The following is a 14677-nucleotide window of genomic DNA, read 5'->3' on the forward strand; positions in this document are numbered from 1 at the left end:
GCACAGTCTAATTAAAGTCCGAGAGACCATGAGCTCAAGAGTAGTTCGTATTCTTTCGCGAAAAGCACAGATGTACTATTCTCATATTCTTAAGCCTAGTCATCCAATTAAAGTAGTTATGTCAGGAGAGCTCTTTATAGCAGGATCCACAAACTGAAGGATCCAGGGAAGTAACAGGAAGGAGCAAAGTGGGCCAAGAGTTGTGGTGAAATCACTTGTTCGTCAGCTGTTCCTGGGTTTTCATTATATGAAATCTTATGGATCTGCCTTTGGAGAAAAGTAGCAATGCCAATGCTAGCAAGCAAGCCTCTGCCCTGCAGCACAGTGTTTACACGAGTGCTTCAAAACATGATGACAGAATTCTCTGATTCAGTTTTAGCAAAGGATTTATTTGCGGATCCCCAAAAAACCAAGAATCAGAAACAGCCCCACTCCCCTCACTGCAAGAAAAGTTCTATGATAAATCATTTTCCATCCTCTTCTCTCTTCCCGAGGCGTGCCCTTGCTTGCGTCCATCAGTGGAGAGCAGACTGAGAGATGGAAATACTTTGTATGAAAGGCACACGGCACCCGGTACACCTCCCCGCAGGCAAGTGGAGCCTTCTCCACAGCCTCCCTCTTTTGACAGAAGTTTATTGAAATGTTTTCTTTATAGCAAAATATTTAAAGATCCTTCCCCCAGCTCATCCCACTTCAGTTATCTACCGAAAAAGTATAGCATTGAAAGGTTTTTTGCCCCTGCTATGATCCAAACACCGAACAGTGAAGAACATCTGGATACTCTCAGTTTTGGGGTTATATACTCACCTATCACAGAGGAATCTGAACCTCAAGTTCTGGATTTGATTAGAACAGCTGAAAAACGGATAGTCATTCTATGATGGAGCAAAGCAGGCTTTTTCAACCGCGCTACCTCACTGATCCCAAAGCTCGTAGAGATCCAAGATTTGAGCCTCTCACACAGACCGTATTTCAGAGAAAGTCAGCGGAGGAGAGTGCTAAGGTATATGAACAGAGTTGAATGCTGGTGAAGGCACAGAGTAAAGGATCCCAAGAGATTTTTAGTGCCATTTTCATTTAATAAGCCAGTAGCAGAGCAACCTAAAGACCTTGGCTGCGATCACACCAGGATGTTTCTATGGAACAGCTGCAGAACAGGACTGGCAGCCGGCACTGTCCGGCTCACTGAGCTCGGCCAACAGCTCCAGCCCCAGCTCCTCAGAGAGACTAGGGCTGGGGTGTGTAGCGGAGGTACTTCTTGCCCGATGGAAGCTCTTTGGTGAAGACTCCTTTAGGGAAGAGTTTTTTGGCTTCATCTTCAGGGATGGTTGGAAGAACCATCACGCTATCTCCATCCTATTGAAAGACATTGAGAATGGTGAAATCCAATCTTACAGGGAAGCCTAAAGGCCAAGAGTTGACTTTAGACAAGTAGCTACAGGTGCTCATGAGAAGAACTCAGTATTGGTTACTCTCTCTCCTCTGAGGAATTTTATTTTCACAGGTTGATCTCTGACACTTTCGTGAGGGAACTATTTCCCTATCTTAACAAGAAGTAGTCTTATTTTAAACCCAGTGATGGCTTGGCACCACACTTTAAAATGTTAATTCTAAGTCCTTATTGCTGCCCCGTGTGAATGATTCCCGCCTCTTCTCTCATCCCTGGCTCCTCACCCCACTTCCCGCTCCTTCCCTTCCAGGCACGCTGGCTTGTCTCCTGTTTCTTGAACCCACCAAGCTCGCTTTCATTAGCTATTCCTTCTGCCTGCAGTGTTTTCTCTCATAAATACCCATGGCCTGGTCCCTTGCTTTCTTTGTGTCCTTCCCAAAGCTCCCTTCAGAGAAAGGCCTTCCTTGACAGCCAATTATAAAACCAACCCTCCCACCCCTGCGTTCCTATTCTCTCCACCTCTGCTTGATTATTCTGTCACATTCATTGTCACCTAACACAGTAAACTTGCTTACTGTTTGTCCCCGCCCACTGGAGTGTAAGCTCTAGGAGGGCAGGGACTTCTATTTACATTTATATTTATATTTATACTGTTTGCTGCTGTAACCCAGTGCCCACTGCCCAGGCTCAGTAGATACATGTTCGGTGGATGATACAGAGAATTTAAATGACTCGCCTGCCAGGAAGAACAAAACAACACAACCTGGTATTCAGGTTAGCATATTTTAAAAAATGTGGCTATGTGAAGATACCCTTCTGATAGCTCTGTCCTACCTTTTGCAGAAATCGTAGTGATTAAAAGTTTATGAACAGGGTTCCAAGAATTCTACATGAGTTTAAAAGACTGAATGAAGCTTAAGAGAAATGAAATGCTCCATGACATTAATATACCACAGAGTTTTATAGCCATGACTTAAGTGGCCAATCTAAGTCTAGCTATAAATATTCTACCATCATTTTGCTAGTTTTGGGAAGGGTTAAAGGTTTAAAAAAAAATTCTTTTATTGAAAGGCATCATTCTGACCAATTAATTTGATCACATGATCTAAAATTTAGGAAGCAATATAGGGAGTTTGCATTTTATATAAAAGGTGTTAAGACCTTGACAGTGGCCTCACAGCAAATCTGAAACTCAGCCATGAGAAGTCCAGCCAGTGTGTCTGTATACCAGAAAAAGAGCCCCATGTAACAAAGACCTTGAAGACAGCCATTGAGAGACCAGCCTCTTAGGTCTTGCAGGCAAGGTGAGTATCTTTACCTTCCAATCAACCGGGGTGGCGACTCTCTTTTCTGCCGTTAGCTGGAGAGAGGTAATTACTCTGAGAATCTCATCAAAGTTCCTGCCAGTGGTCGCTGGATAGAGGATAGACAGCTTCAGTTTCTTATCAGGACCAAAAACAAACACCTGCAAAGCACACAAATGCATAAATAGAAGAATTCTTGAAGTGTTTTTGCTATTAAAGCCTCTTTGAAAGCTCTTAAGTCATCAGAAATATTCAAGGGTGTTAAAAATAAAAATAAAGACACACAAAACACCCCCCACCCTCCAACATCTAGAAGGATACATCAAACTGTTAACCTGGGTGGCTGGAGTTTAGATAATTTTCTTCTCCATTTTCTTTTTCTTTTTTTTTTAAGATTTATTTTTTATTTTTAAGTGCTCTCTACACCCAATATGGGGCTTGAACTCACAACCTCAAGATCAAGAGTCACATGCTCTACTGACTGAGCCAGCCAGGCGCCCCTCCATGTTATTTTTCTAAACTTAGAAGGGAATTCTCTTGGCTCTGGTTGGCTCTGTATGAAAAACTGATATGCAAATTGATTCCGGAAAGGCCTCGGGAAGGTACTTTGTTAACTAGGGATGGTTACCTTAAAAAATATACTAATGGGAGTTGATACTGGTCCTCAAATAGTTGTATAGTTTTGCAGATGAGGGACTAAGTTTGTTCTGGAGTGGGTAAGGACAGAACAAAGAGGAATTCCAAACCAGAGCTGCCTTATGGAAAAGGGTATGGCCCACCACTTTGAAGAGAGGGCTGTCAGGAGAGCTGAAGAAAAGATTCCTCATTTCTAGATTACACCTTAGGACAACTACTTATTTTACGTAGATTTCCAAAAGCTGTCAAATTCAGCGACTTAAAAATTTAGCTGAAAACTTTATTTGCATTAACAGTACAGACGGTCAGTGAGACTGCCATTAATACAGTTATTTTGTAATTGGAGATATTCCCCTATTTCCAGGGGTTGGTGCAAGCACTCAATTAGACATAGAGCCTGGCCGGTCATGAGGACTCGATAATGGATTTCTAGGACTCACCACACGCGCTGTCACAGGCATGCCCTTTTCGTCCTTTTCTGCCGGGTCCAGCATGCCTAACTGGATGGCAAGGTCCCGATTCTTATCATCAATGATAGGGAAAGGTAATGTTTCTGTGGGCTCCTGACCGTTGTAAGCATTGATATCCTGAAATGCAGGTGAGAGAGGAAAAAGAAATCTAAACCAAGCACATCTTCGGAATTCAATCACAGTTAACGGCTATTATCTTGCAAGACAGGGAACAGGACCACAATCATCATCTTCTCTAGGCAATTTGAGTATGAAAATGAATCAATGAACGCTCCTCATCCCCATCAGTCACTGACAGAAAGAACAGTGTGGTACAGTACTTAGGTTACTTAGGTTATAACCATAGACCCTTTTCACGCCCAGTTCTCTTAAAAATTGGCATGGTTTTACTGCTTGAAGCAGCAAGAAAGCTGCAAACTCAAATACTGTAGAGGTAGATCCCAATCCAATGTACCTCAGGATACGCAACAAGTAAACACCGTTAGAAATAATGGGTTCATTAAGTCCATCACATCTAGAAATAATGCCACATGCAGAGATAATTCTATAGATCTGGTCCCTGCCCGCTAAGTACCCTGACCCAGACACGATGCTACTGGAAGGCAGATTATCAGGAAATGGAAAAAAAAAAAAAAATCACAAAACTTAAAGCAAACCCAAGAATAGAGAGTTGATTATGTACTTTAAGGATAAGTAAAACGTAAATTTTTTATGGGTGAAAAGACAGAGGTAAATTTACACTAGGGTGAAATCCACATAGAAAACAAAGCATTTCAGGTCTGAACTGAAAGACAATGATGTACTCTCCCCGCTACTGTTTTCTTCCCCTAGTTAACTGCACTCATTCGCTTCTATTTTTCCTATCCCTAGAAGTCTTTGGGGGAAAAAAAAAATCTAGCTTCATTATTTGATGAAGCATCGGTGCAGCACTTAAAAGTGGGGTCAGCAGGGTGGATGAGTAAGGTTCCTGCCTTCAGAGAAACGTCTCCTTTGGTTCAGATGATTCCCCTAGGAAGTAGCAGCAAATGCAAGATGATAACATGTAAATGGCAGCCTGTGAATGCTGAGGTATACTAGTCCCCATTGATAGGTCTGCTGAGTTAGCTGAGACTTCAGGAAACACTTCGACTGGGGCTTTGGAGGATGGATCAGATTTTCACAGGTAAGGGGAGCACTATTAATGAAACAGGAAGGCAAGTCTGAGCATAAAGAATTGAGAAGAGAGTGAGTCAATTCGCTGGGCAGAGTTTTAGGAAGTAGCGGAAAAGAGGATTTAAAGTTGGAATGAGGTCTATTTATTATATGGAGCCTTGAAAGTAAATCGGGTGGATGTCACGGCAGTTATAGAATCTTTAATTTCTCCACAGAGATGTGACAGGGTAAGAGCAGCATCGACAAACTCTGAAATGGGTAACAGCACGTTTTGAACATGTTCCTTCATTTTATTAACTTCTCTTCTCTAGTCACTGGCTCCCTTCAAGTCACCACACCAAAAAAATGATCCATATGGCTTCATGCGAGAGGCACCCCGAGGTTTCCTATTTAACCAGCTGAACGTCAAATTCTGGCCGCTGCTTCGGATAATTAGGAAGGGTCTTCTATTGAGTGCAATCCCCACCGTGAAAATTCTAAGGCAGAAGCTCACCAGCTGAAATGAAGCTGGGCACACTCACACTGCTATACTTTCAGGGGTGTTATACAATAGGTGATAAGCTCTTCCTTCAGTGACTCCTAGTTTTAACCATTGCTATACCGTAATAATTGTCAAAACTGCCACTTGCCCAATGGGTATTCCGTGACACCCACGAACACCAAAGAACCACATGCTTTGGCTTTATTCTATCCTAAATCAGGCTAATGCCTGCCCTCTAGCAACTAATATCACAAATAGCATCGGTGTGAGGTTTCAACTGCACTGCCATCATTTTCCAGCAGGACCATCCTGAGCAAGTCCCTCCACCTCTGTGGGAGGAAAAGGTATTCCCAGGGGCAAACACGAGGGCATGAACTACACACCTCCCTCCAAGGCTATTCCCGGACACAAATGAGAAATGACCTGTGAAACCGCTGTAGGAATGCAGCCGCTATTCACAGCCAGAAGTAAGGAATGAGAAAAAATTCCACCCCAAGAAAGAGCAATGTCCTTTTCTTTTCTCCTGATACAGTTCTTCTCATCAGACACTCAGAATCAACGAGCATGAGATGGCCAGGGGATGCAGCCCCAGGTGGCCAACTCACAAGTCAGGACCACATCTTTTATTGAGCTGTACACGAAGGGCCTGACATATCGCGTGGCACACGGTAAGCGTCCCTCCAAGCTTACCTATCAGTATTATTTAGTGGCACATTGTAGCCAAGTCATCAAAATGTTAAGTGAAGCCTAGACTACCACATTCATTGTCCAAGTAAATCCTTTTGTTGCAAGTAGGCAATTCCTTCAGTTCATGCATTCCACATGTACAGACCGACTGCCTAGGACATACTGGGTGCCAAGCATTGACGTACTGGGTGCCAAGCATTGCTCAGCAGTGCACAGAATGGGAGTCGGCCCCACCGAGTCTCTACTCCACTGGGTGCGGACAAATGAACAAAGGAAACCAGCAATTTGCAGAGCATTTTCTTTTAGATGGTGACAAGTGCTAAGGAGAAAATTAACCAGAGGGGGCTAGGGAGTGTGGAGGGGAGTTATAATCTTAGATAAGGAGGCCATGGGAAGGCTTTAATGAGGTGTCATTTGAGTCAAGACCAGAAAGAGGGGAGGGCAAGCCACAAAGATACCTGGGTAAAGAGTCTTCCAAATAGGATTCTGGAAAATTTTAAGGTGGAGTAGATGAGTTTACTGATGAATCAGACATGGATACAGAAAAACCAGAGGCATTAAGGGTGACGCCTGGCTCTTTGGCCCGAGCAACTATGAAAATGCAGTGTCGATTAGCTAAGATGAGTAAGACCTTGGATTAAGAAAAGGAAGCCCATGTTTGATATACTAGGTGTGAGGTGATGGGACATCCTAGGGGAGAGGCTGAGCTGGCACTGGTTGTACTGGTCTGGAAGCCAGCAGAGTCTGGCCTAGAGATGGAAATTTGAGAATCACAGCATTCAGATGTGAGTGGATGAGTTCACCAAGGGGAAGGGTGTAGGTAAAAAGAGAAGGCATCCAAGAAATGCGTCCAGGGCAACTTCAGCAGAAATTAGGAGACGATGGAACTCAGTCTGAGCATAAACAGGAATAGCTAGAGATGTGGTATCTGGAAGCCAAGAGAGAAAAATGTTTCAGAATCTACAGTGATCAGTGGGTTGAAGGCTGCTTGTACACCAAGAAAGTAGGGCTGAGAACCGAGCATTTAGCACGGTGGAGGTCACAGTGCGGTCTAAGTCAGATTTTCACATAATCGGTGAAGTTTGAATCTGAGGTTACTTGTACCTTTACCTCAAAAAACCAAGCTACTCTAAAAATTAATAACTCAGGAAACAACAGATGTTGGCGAGGATGCGGAGAAAGGGGGACCCTCTTACACTGCTGGTGGGAATGCAAGCTGGTGCAGCAACTCTGGAAAACAGTGTGGAGATTCCTCCAAAAGTTAAAAATACAGCTACCCTATGACCCAGCAATTGCATTACTGGGTATTTACCGAAAGAATGCAAACAGTGATTTGAAGGGGCACATGCACCCCAGTGTTTATAGCAGCAATGTCCACAATAGCCAAAATACGGAAAGAGCCCAGATGTCCATCAACAGATGAATGGATAAAGAAGATGTGGTATACACACACAAACACACACACACACACACACACTGGAATATTACTGAGCCATCAGAAAGAATGAAATCTTGCCATTTGCAACGACATGGATGGAACTAGAGGGTATTATGCTGAGCGAAGTAAGTCAGTCAGAGAAAGACAAGTACCATATAATTCCACTCATATGTGGAATTTAAGAAACAAAACAGATGAACATAGGGGAAGGGAAGGAAAAATAAAAGATAAAAACAGAGAGGGAGGCAAACCATAAGAGACTCTTAACCATAGGAAGCAAACTGAGGGTTGCTGGAGGGGGAAGTGGGTGGGGGGATGGGGTAACTGGGTGATGGGCATTAAGGAGGGCACTTGATGTAATGAGCACTGGGTGTTACATGCAACTGATGAATCACTAAATTCTACCCCCAAAACTAATAATACACTGTATGTTAACTAAATTGAATTTAAATAAAAAATAAAACAAAACAAAACAAAACCCAAACCAAGCTACTCTATATAATTTAGAAGTTGATCTATAATTTCAAAGCATATGTCAACTGGTACTATACCTTGCTCCAGGCAAGATGGTCTTCAACACTGTCCACCGAAAGGGCAATCATCTTAACGTTCTTCTTGGCAAATTCTGGTGCCAGCTTTGCAGCTCTGCCAAGCTCCGTGGTGCACACGGGGGTAAAATCCCGAGGGTGGGAGAAGAGAATGCCCCATCTGAAAGAAAGGAAGAGGAAGTCACAACTTACTGGAGAGGTTATCACCATCAATGTAGAATGAGAAATCACAAATCCTAGGTCAAAAATGACTTTCTTTTTTTATTTATTTTATTTTTTATTTTTTATAAAGATTTTTATTTATTTATTTGTCAGACAGAGAGAGAGCAAGCACAAGGAGGGGGAGCAGCTGAGGGAGAGGGAGAAGCAGGCTTCCCACAGAGCAGGGAGCCTGATGCGGGGCTGGATCCCAGGACCCTGGGATCATGGCCTGAGCCAAAGGCAGACGCTTAAGGGCTTCCCCACTTTCTTTTTTAAATGAATGCTTATGAGGACAAATACTTCTAGATTTTTGTCGAGGAATGCTTTCTGATCTTCTTACTTCCAGAAAAGCCCATGTTTAACGCCCAATTCCACATGATAAATGTCTTAAAAGACTCTAATTTAAGGGTGTTGCCTCCTTTAATAACTATAGGGACACCCTGACTCTATTCAGCTCATAAAATCTGTGCTATTTAAACCAACACGCTTATTGAAATAACTTTCCCCCGCTGCTTACTCACTTCTATTTTTTTTTTCTAGGCACAGAGACCCTGACATTCAGCTTCAACAATAGATGTCCCAATGTGCCCCAATCCAAACAAATGCCTGATTGCAATAATAAGCAGGTTATGTAATCTGAAACAAACAGGCTTCTATCCCCTATTTATATGTAAAATTAAAGTTGACACTTGGCTTCTTTGTAGTGAATGGATATAAAAACTTTTGTAAGTAGGCTTTCCTGACCTAGCCTGCCAAACAGGACACCCAGTCTTTGCACCCTGACAAAATAGCTGTTTTACCTGTCTCTTCGTTTGCAGTTTCTTTTTCTTCCTGCTTTAGACCAAGTGGGCAGAAAACTGAGAGCGTACAGCAGATTTTTACAACTACAAATTCTTAGGTAAATCCTAGTATCTAAATCATCATTGCCTAAGGTAAAACTTTGTATAGATTTTAAGCACATTTCAAGTCACCAACAACTTTGGGACTACCACTTCCTTCTCTTTGGCAACAGAAGCTACTCTTCTGACTGAAAAGGAAAATTTAACACTCCGTTTTCCACGACCCTTGTTGATGTACGTTAAACCAGAATCCTAAACTATCTTTAAGTAAAAAAAGTGCGCCCGGGTGGCTCAGTCAGTTAAACTCAGGTCATGATCCTGGGGTCCTGGGATCGAGTCCCGCACTGGGCTCCTTGCTCAGTGGGAAGCCTGCTTCTCCCTCTCCCTCTGCTGCTCCCCCTGCTTGTGCTTACACTCTGTCAAATAAATAAAATCTTAAAAAAACCCAAACAAACCAGGATCCTAAACCAGTAGATTACTAAACCTAGCCTAGATGCCAAGCTGACCTCTCAAAGTTTGCCAAGTTTCCTGAAGCACAAAGAACAAAAGCAGACACAAGGGTACCTCCTTCCCACCTACATCTGCCACTTGGACTCCCAGGGCTTCAGGAAAGGAAAAACCTTCCCACAAAATGGATAGAAGGCCCTTTGGCAAGACTAGGAAGAGAGAGCTAATATTTTAGTCTTATCTCAGAAGCTAAGCTAAGCAGGGTCGGGCCTGTTTGGTACTTGGATGGGAGAGAGGTAATATTTTTAAGATTCTGGAGGATTGTGGTAGGTTTACTTTTTTATGAAGGGCAGTAAGAGGGACATACATCTTTTGAAAGAAATAATCTAGGCATGGGTAAAATCTAGGCCTTAGATTCTATGGAAAAGGATCGGCTTAAGGGTCAGATGAGACTTAAGAGTCTCCAGGAGTTGAGAAAAAAATATACAGGACGTTTCTTCCTGTGTTGTTACAGGGTTGATGAATTACAAGTGTGAGACATACTCTTTCCCTTGTGTGTCGAGAAGGTTTTGCTGAATCATGCTAAGGAACTGAGTTTAAGCCACTTCATATCCTGCACCCCTCAGAAGTCAAACTCCAGTTTGCCATGTGGCTAGGAACAGGATAACTGAGAATGTCTTACTTCGGTCGGCTTCCCCTCTAAGTCTCCCTACTGTGCTCTTAAGAGTAGTTCAATTACATTATCCCATTTCCTTCCTTATTTTCAAAAGACAAAAGGTTTCCTCCTTTAAGGGAAGGGTTCCCACTTAACCCCAGAAAACCCCAGGAAAACACATTTTGTTTGGTGAAAATGTACTGTAAAGTAGCTGCTTCTACCACATACATACAAAAATAGTGATAAAGCTCATTAAACTCATCAAAGGCAGCACCCAAACCCCTTAGTTATTTCCAATAGTCAGAGGTAGGGCAGATACCTGTATTGTTTGAAATTATTATTATTTTTCCTCCAAAAAACACCTGGATCAAAAAGTGGCATATGAATTAAGATCACACACAGAATGGAGGTGGGAAAAACTGTATTAAGCATAATCCATATGTTATAATTATATAAAGAGCTCAAACTTCTTTTTGGGGTAGGGGAAGGAACACTACCCCCCCCATGCCTTATCTGAGGCCGACTTGTTATACTACTTGTTTATAAATGCAGGTATTTTTCTCATCTTCCTACTGGTGGCTCCCTGAGAAGGTACTACTTTTAATGAAATCAAGACAGATCTAGGGGCCAATACGCAACAACAACAAGAAACCCAAAAATGTAGGGTTAGGGTTAGCTTAAATAGTGACAGCATTTATAATTATTGCTATAGTATGTTAATATTTATCTTTAATCTATACAATCTAAGAGTTCTGGTAAGATTTTGTTGTATGGGCTATAGATGGGAATGGAAAGGAACATACCCTGAAAATTCCATGGACTTTTGGAGAAATACTAATACCTAGATTATGAGATTGGATACAGTCTGTATGTCTGAGGTCTTTTCCTACCTTTAATGTCTGAATGTTCCATTTCTCATCTTTTTTTCTAGCCTAGTTCTCTCTTTCACAAAGCTTAGCTCTTTCCTTAATCAGTGGCTGGACAATGGATTTAAGGGATTAGAAGGGGATGTGTAGGCCTAAAACGCAGGTTCTCTGCATAGCCCCATCCAGTTATTGATTAATGTCATAAAATTCCCTCTCTCTGTCTACACACACCTATACCTGGATGCCGTAAATAAAAAGGATACAAACCATGGAGGAACTGTTAAGCCTTACAACATCGCAGTGTGAAACGAACACACAAACAAAAAGCCAGGAACAGAGTCACAAATACAAAGAACCAGTGGTTGCCAGAGGGGGTGGGAGGATGGGTGAAATAGACGAAGGGGATTAAGAGGTACAAACCTGCAGCTATAGAATATGTAAGTCATGGATATGAAAAGTACAGCATGGGGAATACAGTCAATAATATTGTAATGTATGGTGACACATGGTGACAACACTCACTGTGATGAGCACTGAGTAATGTACAGAATTCTCTAATTACTCTGCTGTACACCTGAAACTAATAAACACCGTATGCCAATTATCCTTCAAGAAATTTTTTTTTTTTTTAAGATTTTATTTATTTATTTGAGAGAGAGAGAATGAGAGATAGAGAGCATGAGAGGGAAGAGGGTCAGAGGGAGAAGCAGACTCCCTGCTGAGCAGGGAGCCTGATATGGGACTCGATCCCAGGACCCTGGGATCATGACCTGAGCCGAAGGCAGTTGCTTAACCAACTGAGCCACCCAGGCGCCCTATCCTTCAAGAAATTTAAAAAAAAAAAAAAAAAAAAAGGAAAACCAGTGTGGTGGGGCTGCTGGAACTCCAGAATATAATGACACATCTCTGGGATGTTTCAGATTGAAACTAAGCAACTTGAAAGCTTGCTGATTCAGGAGCTGTAGAATGTAAAACCAGGGCAACACCGACCTACTCCCAGTCATTAACGGTCTGACTGCCAGGCCAGATTTGGCTATCACCAGCAAGGCCACGTGCGGGAAGCAAGGCAGCAGGGGCAGGAAGGGGCGAGGGGCACACCACTGGGAAACAAAAGGGTCTCCAAAGCGGGGAGGGACAAGCGTCCTGGCGCCCGCAAGAGCCTGCCTACTGCGGCGCCAAGAACCGGCCACTGCCGCAGAGTAACCTCAGAAAGCCCTCCCCTCACATTGTTTCAAGTTCTGGAACGAAGGACACACCTACATACAAGAGTGTTCTTGGTTCCTCCCAGAGCTGTTATCAAATCATACCCCAGCCACTGCAGGAGGCTCTGGACAACAAGTCTTTCAGCCAGTTATTTGGCAGCTGGTGGTTTTAAATTTTACGTTTTGTGTCGAGAAGGCTGAAATACCACCGCAGCAAGCAGGACTTCAGATAACGCGCTGGGCCATCCCGAGCCTTCAGCCAGCAGCAGGGTCTTCAGACTCTGGCCTGAAACACCCGCCTTCCCCAGGGAGCAAATTCCAGAACGGAGGGAGGGAGGTCAGCCTGGGAGGTGACCGCTGACGCCGCCCGGCCCTTGCCCCCTCGGGGCCTCGGCTTGACCGCGCTACTTGGCAACGCTCAGCAAACCGAGATAGGCAACCAACGCTCCGCATCCGCCTCGGGTTCCCGGACCTGCGGGAACCCAATTTCGCTCCCCTCCCCCTTTCCCGCCGCGGAGCTAGCTCAGCCACGCGGGGGCTGCAGGCGGGAGGGGGTCCAGTGGCCGGCCCCCAGCAGCGCTCGGCCGACGCGGGGCAGGGGCCACTCGGCCAGAGGCACGTGCAGGAACCGGTGCGGGGAGGAGACGGGCGGCGAGCAGGAGGCTGAACGGGAAGGAGAACGGAAGGGAGACTAAATAGGGAAGGCACCTCCGAGGCCGGGCGTAACCCGAGGCCAGGGCAGGGCTACGAGGTGGCCACTTACGAGTCTCCTAGATAGTCGTGGAAACGGATGCGGCCGACGGTAGTATTGGCCTCGAAGTTGGGAGCCTCGTCCCCGAGAAGGAGACCTCCGGGCATGGCGGCAGGGGTGACGCGGGAAGACAAGGACGCGCAGCAACGACAGCCACCAGCTTGCCGGCTCTGGCGGTGTAGGGGCCCGCCGCAGAGTAAGTGCGGCCGCGAGGGGCGGGACGCGGGCGAAGTGGGCGGGGTCAGAGGCGTAGCCTAGGTGGGCGGGGCCGTGGCGGGGCGAGGGGCGGGACTGGACCTGGTAGAGGACCGGGTGTACCGAGCCGAGGTCGGCGCGGGTGCAAGGGAGGGTCTGGACCTCCCGAGCGAGGAGCGGGGCAAGGGTGGGTGAGCTCTAGGCACTGGTCTGATGCCTCTGAACCTGCCCGGAGCCTGAGGGCACCCGCCCGCGTCTCTACTCACGTGACGTTGGACTCAGTGACCTCGCTCCCTGGAGGCTTGGAGGTGAGCTAGATTTGATCCTGTAGTGCGTCCGGGCTTTGAAGGCGCAAGGAAGCGGAACGCAGTAGAAGGGCAGCCCCGAGGCGGAGAATCGGGGTGCGCGATGACGAATCCGCGGACGTCCTCCTGTACGCTCACGCTCGGTCTCCTGACCCCTCCACTTAGCCCTCTTTAAGTGTGAGCTTCTGGAATCCTGACCACCCCAGCCAGCCTAGCCTTCATGAACTCTGTATCAGAGGATGTGGCAAGACCCAGAAATGTAGGGGACCTTATGTCAGAGGAAGTGGCTTTCATATTGCAGCAAAAATTCCAGCACCTATGTCATCAGTCACCGCCTGGGGGAATGTGACTAAACTTTTATTTCACTTCCCTCTCCCAGATTGCGAACCATAAAATAGTCAACGCAATTATCCTGAAATCTAGATATCCATTTTTTAAAGATATATTTATTTATTGGGGGGGGGCAGAGGGAGAGGGAATCTGAAGCCGACTCCCCGCTGAGCATGAATTCCCAGGAGGGGGCTCTATCCCACGAGATCATGACCTCAGCGGAAACCAGGAGTTAGTTGCTCACCGGGCTGAACCACCCAGGTACCCCTGCAATCTGCATATACATTTTAAAGCATACTTATTGCGATCTGCTGTGTGCAAGTCACCTCTGCCACCCAAGGAAGTGGGAAGTTTAGATTCATTTATTTGCTCTCTATGTGCCAAGCATGAGGTAGACAAAATGGGCTCTTGGAGCTTTCTTTCTAGTAGGGGAGACATAATAAACAAGAATATACTAGATAGCAGTAAATCCTATTGAGAGAAATTAAATAAGGTTCTGTGCTAGAGGGTGGCTGGGGAGCTGCTTTGGACTGGATGGTCTGATCTGGGAAAGCCTCTAGGATAATGTAGGTAAAGTACTTAGCACATAGTAAGTGCTCTGGAAATGGTAGCTATTATTTGGATGATGATAATGGCTTATGCAGTCCGTCTTGCTTTGCCAACTGTGTGGGAGGCACTGTTCCAGGCCTGGTGGTACAGTGAAGACCTACAGTCCCTGCTCTTACAGGGAAGGCAGATGTACATACAGTTATGATAAAAATATAGAGTAAATGCTGATGG

The 14677-nt window shown here is 45.0% G+C and overlaps 1 protein-coding gene and 1 long non-coding RNA gene across 3 annotated transcripts in view; one reads left to right on the forward strand and one right to left on the reverse strand.

Moving 5' to 3' along the window:
• Positions 1 to 368: 368 nt before the first annotated feature.
• Positions 369 to 13783, reverse strand: PRDX6 (peroxiredoxin 6). Of its 2 annotated transcripts, XM_027611918.2 has the most exons (6): positions 13529 to 13783; positions 13080 to 13237; positions 8110 to 8266; positions 3771 to 3917; positions 2709 to 2855; positions 369 to 1356 (listed from the first exon to the last, which is right to left on the reverse strand). In XM_027611918.2, exons 2-6 carry the CDS (start codon positions 13172 to 13174, stop codon positions 1228 to 1230), a joined length of 675 nt encoding a protein of 224 aa, XP_027467719.1. In that variant the 5' UTR covers positions 13175 to 13237; positions 13529 to 13783; the 3' UTR covers positions 369 to 1227. The 2 variants fall into 2 exon arrangements, with proteins under 2 accessions (XP_027467719.1, XP_027467718.1); XM_027611917.2 differs by lacking the exon at positions 13529 to 13783 and having other exon boundaries at positions 13080 to 13283.
• The window catches only part of LOC113932618, a 42118-nt gene continuing 40812 nt past the window's right edge, over positions 13372 to 14677 (forward strand). The window contains exon 1 of the long non-coding RNA XR_003523101.1: positions 13372 to 13570. This is a non-coding gene — a long non-coding RNA (uncharacterized LOC113932618). The remainder of the gene's footprint in view (positions 13571 to 14677) is intronic.

This window comes from Zalophus californianus, chromosome 10, assembly GCF_009762305.2.
Source record: "Zalophus californianus isolate mZalCal1 chromosome 10, mZalCal1.pri.v2, whole genome shotgun sequence".
In the NCBI taxonomy this organism is placed as follows: domain Eukaryota; kingdom Metazoa; phylum Chordata; class Mammalia; order Carnivora; family Otariidae; genus Zalophus; species Zalophus californianus.

Excerpts from the sequence above, each read along its gene's own strand:
- PRDX6 (XM_027611918.2), bottom strand. The coding sequence starts at position 13,174 with ATGCCCGGAGGTCTCCTTCTCGGGGACGAGGCTCCCAACTTCGAGGCC. Across the intron at positions 8,267-13,079 it reads CACGACTATCTAGGAGACTC|ATGGGGCATTCTCTTCTCCC; the intron begins GTAAGTGGCCAC and ends CCTTTCTTTCAG. Across the intron at positions 2,856-3,770 it reads TGCCTGTGACAGCGCGTGTG|GTGTTTGTTTTTGGTCCTGA; the intron begins GTGAGTCCTAGA and ends TGTGCTTTGCAG.